Raw genomic sequence first — 2,773 nt, forward strand, 5'->3', positions numbered from 1 at the left:
AGGTGAAAATGAACCGTTTATATTCACAAAGCTATGTGTGTCACAAAAACAACGCAACATATCAAGCGTGAGGTATATAGTCGATTTCTACAGTCAGGCCTCAAAACTTCATGTACCCTTCGTGTGTGTATAGAGGTTCGTAGAAAAGCTTTTCTGAATCCAAGTCTTACATCACCAAGCAACGCAGAGCGTCAGGTGCAGTGGCGTACAGCAGGCTTTCTCTGGTTTAAAGCAGTAAAGTGTCCTCTAGAGTGAAGAATGATGCCTCTGGGTCTGGCAGTCCAACGGATGAGTGTGGGTTTGGGAGTTCCAGGCAGAATGGCGCTCTCCTGCCTGCACAGTTTCAACTTTAAAGTTGAGTGCATTGGGGATTAATGTGGGCGGCTGTTTCACACTCACAACTTTGAGACCAACAGGAAGTGGTCGGATGATGGCGCGGCACGTGAACGACGTAAAGTGTGACTTTAATTCTGTTTTTTTTTTATTTAATGGAAACAACACAATAACAAAATTGTGTTTTTTTCGATAGATTTTTCACACATTCGTCGTGGAAACGCAGCTACTGTCTGACATCAGTGCTGAGGAAATCCCCATAAACACACCAACTGGAAAACCTTTCTAGAAGGTTGGATGTCACTCAAATTGATATGCGAATTTGGAAATAAGAAAATACTTCGAATGATATAATATGTATTTACTGACATTTAATTTTTTTTATGGCAACACTCGTACTGCAATGAGTTGAAACGCATCCTCCTTCAAAATGTCCCTTTTTGCTCAAATACTTTTCTTGAAACTAACGTAGATCCTCCTGGTGCTTGTGCATGCTGCATTTGTTTTATGCGTTTATCGTAAGTAAAAAAAGAACAAACAAAAAAAAACAATAAAAAATAGAGTAAAAATTTACACCTCTGTTTTGTGGAAGGGACAAGAAGCCATTGAAAGTCTGTGTGTGTCTTTTTGAAGAACCTGGTGGACTGGATGAATTAGAGCAGAGGGACACAAACATGATGGAGACTTTAGCTTTCTGTAACAGCAGCATTAACAAAAGACAAGCAATTGTTCTGTCAATGTCAGCAGCGGGCCCGGTACAAAAGAAAATGCAGGTATTCACCGAACGCAATGATGGCACAACGTGAAGAAAAAGCTAACATTCATTCGTTAAAGATTTGGAAAAAGAAAGACAGGCAACTAATAGAAAGGGTTTTTAATATTCTAATAGTAATTGTTTTGAGGACATTTATCAGTTTTCCACTTTCGTTTTCTTTTTTTAACAATATATTACTATTATTAAACGGCTTTATACACTTTTTATAATTTAACTTTCAAATAGCTTTATACATGCTTTTGGGGCTGACAATCTCAGGTCAGATGAAGCTGAAAAATCATAAACAAAAGGCACATGATTGCTTTTCTTTTCTTTTTTTTTTGTCCACAGTGAGCCATACAGTCCACAGAAACAAAGAAGTGTGAGTAAAGGTGAAGTCACTCCTGTTTGGATGACAGCCAGCAGCTCTGGAGCTCATTACATGTCCTGCCAGGGCGGCACGTTATGTCCACAGCTACTTCCTCAAATTACTCCCGAAAGACTCAGTTTCATCTGGCCATTGATAACAATTATCTCTCCTAATTTACCCCAGTCTACCTTGTGAAAGTCAATACGCCCCAAAAAGCCCTACATGTCTTTTCTTCTTCTTTTTCTTCCTAAGAAGCGAGAGTTTTACAGTAGAGTCACTGCCGCAGAATATTGAACCGGACTGCACAAAGGGGATGTGCTCTATACATATGGCTGAATGTCAGAGAGGTCGGCCATTTCAAAGAGTGCAGTTCTGCTGAAGGTTGTGGCGTGAAGAAGAAGCTCAGGGGAACAAATACATTGATCGTATTCTTCTTTAAGGCTCGTCGCAGCGGAACCTCTGTTGCCCGAGTTGGAGGTCGGCGTGCTTTGCAAGTTTGTAAGCGTGAAATCCCATACCTCGCGGCAATAAACCGGTTTCTGCTCCTCTCTCAGCAGTCTGCTGCTGCTATTGGAAATGTTGGCCAAAACGTCTGGGAAATGACGGCCTCCTCAGTGCCTGGGGTGCCTGATCCAGTTCCGTATCATCCACTTCTGACCGGAACATCTCTGCACCACCAGGCGGAGACCAAAGTTGGCATCTTTGGACATCTCGACCTCCAAGCACCGACCCGTGTCTCTGTTGATGATCGGGCCGTTCTACAAGAAACGCCAAATAAGAATGAGACCATTTTCAAACCAGTAACATTTCCTGAAACTCTATTTAATGTTCTGTCTTCTCTTTTTTTTTTGTACCTGTGTAAAATCCCAAAGCCGTTGGGAAATCCTGGAGACGGCATCGCATTTTTTCAGACCCGGGGTGCGTCCTCTGCCGTCATCAATGAGACATTTTGTGTCAGGAAGAAATGTGGTCGACCCCAAGGGTCCAAGCTGGAGAAGACCCTCGGTGGAGTAGCGGGCGAGCTGGAACACACAAAGTATGAATGGAAAATGCTGTCATCATGGGAGTCGCTGCTTGAAGCCATGAAACAAATACTTCACTTAGAAATGCATTTAATTCCGTTAATATTTTATGCTTTAATAATGTCAAACTGGGAGATTTATGTCGTATTTGTTTCACTTTTTTGTGTCCTAATTTTAACTTAAACCAAATACTTGTTTAGTCTACTTTGGTCTGTGCTCTTATTTGAAAAGTGGAATGCAACCCCCCCCCCCAAAAAACTAAACTTGATTCCACATTGTTTAATACCGTTCACA

At 41.6% G+C, this 2,773-nt stretch overlaps 1 protein-coding gene across 1 annotated transcript in view; it reads right to left on the minus strand.

Moving 5' to 3' along the window:
* Positions 1 to 1,192: 1,192 nt before the first annotated feature.
* The window catches only part of galnt9 (polypeptide N-acetylgalactosaminyltransferase 9), a 119,503-nt gene continuing 117,922 nt past the window's right edge, over positions 1,193 to 2,773 (minus strand). Inside the window, exons 10-11 of the mRNA XM_023343840.1 lie at positions 2,312 to 2,479; positions 1,193 to 2,215 (exon numbers count right to left, since the gene is read on the minus strand). Coding sequence (XP_023199608.1) covers positions 2,069 to 2,215; positions 2,312 to 2,479 — 315 coding nt within the window. The 3' untranslated portion in view covers positions 1,193 to 2,068. The remainder of the gene's footprint in view (positions 2,216 to 2,311; positions 2,480 to 2,773) is intronic.

The sequence above is a fragment of the Xiphophorus maculatus genome, chromosome 12 (genome assembly GCF_002775205.1).
Source record: "Xiphophorus maculatus strain JP 163 A chromosome 12, X_maculatus-5.0-male, whole genome shotgun sequence".
Lineage (NCBI taxonomy): Eukaryota > Metazoa > Chordata > Actinopteri > Cyprinodontiformes > Poeciliidae > Xiphophorus > Xiphophorus maculatus.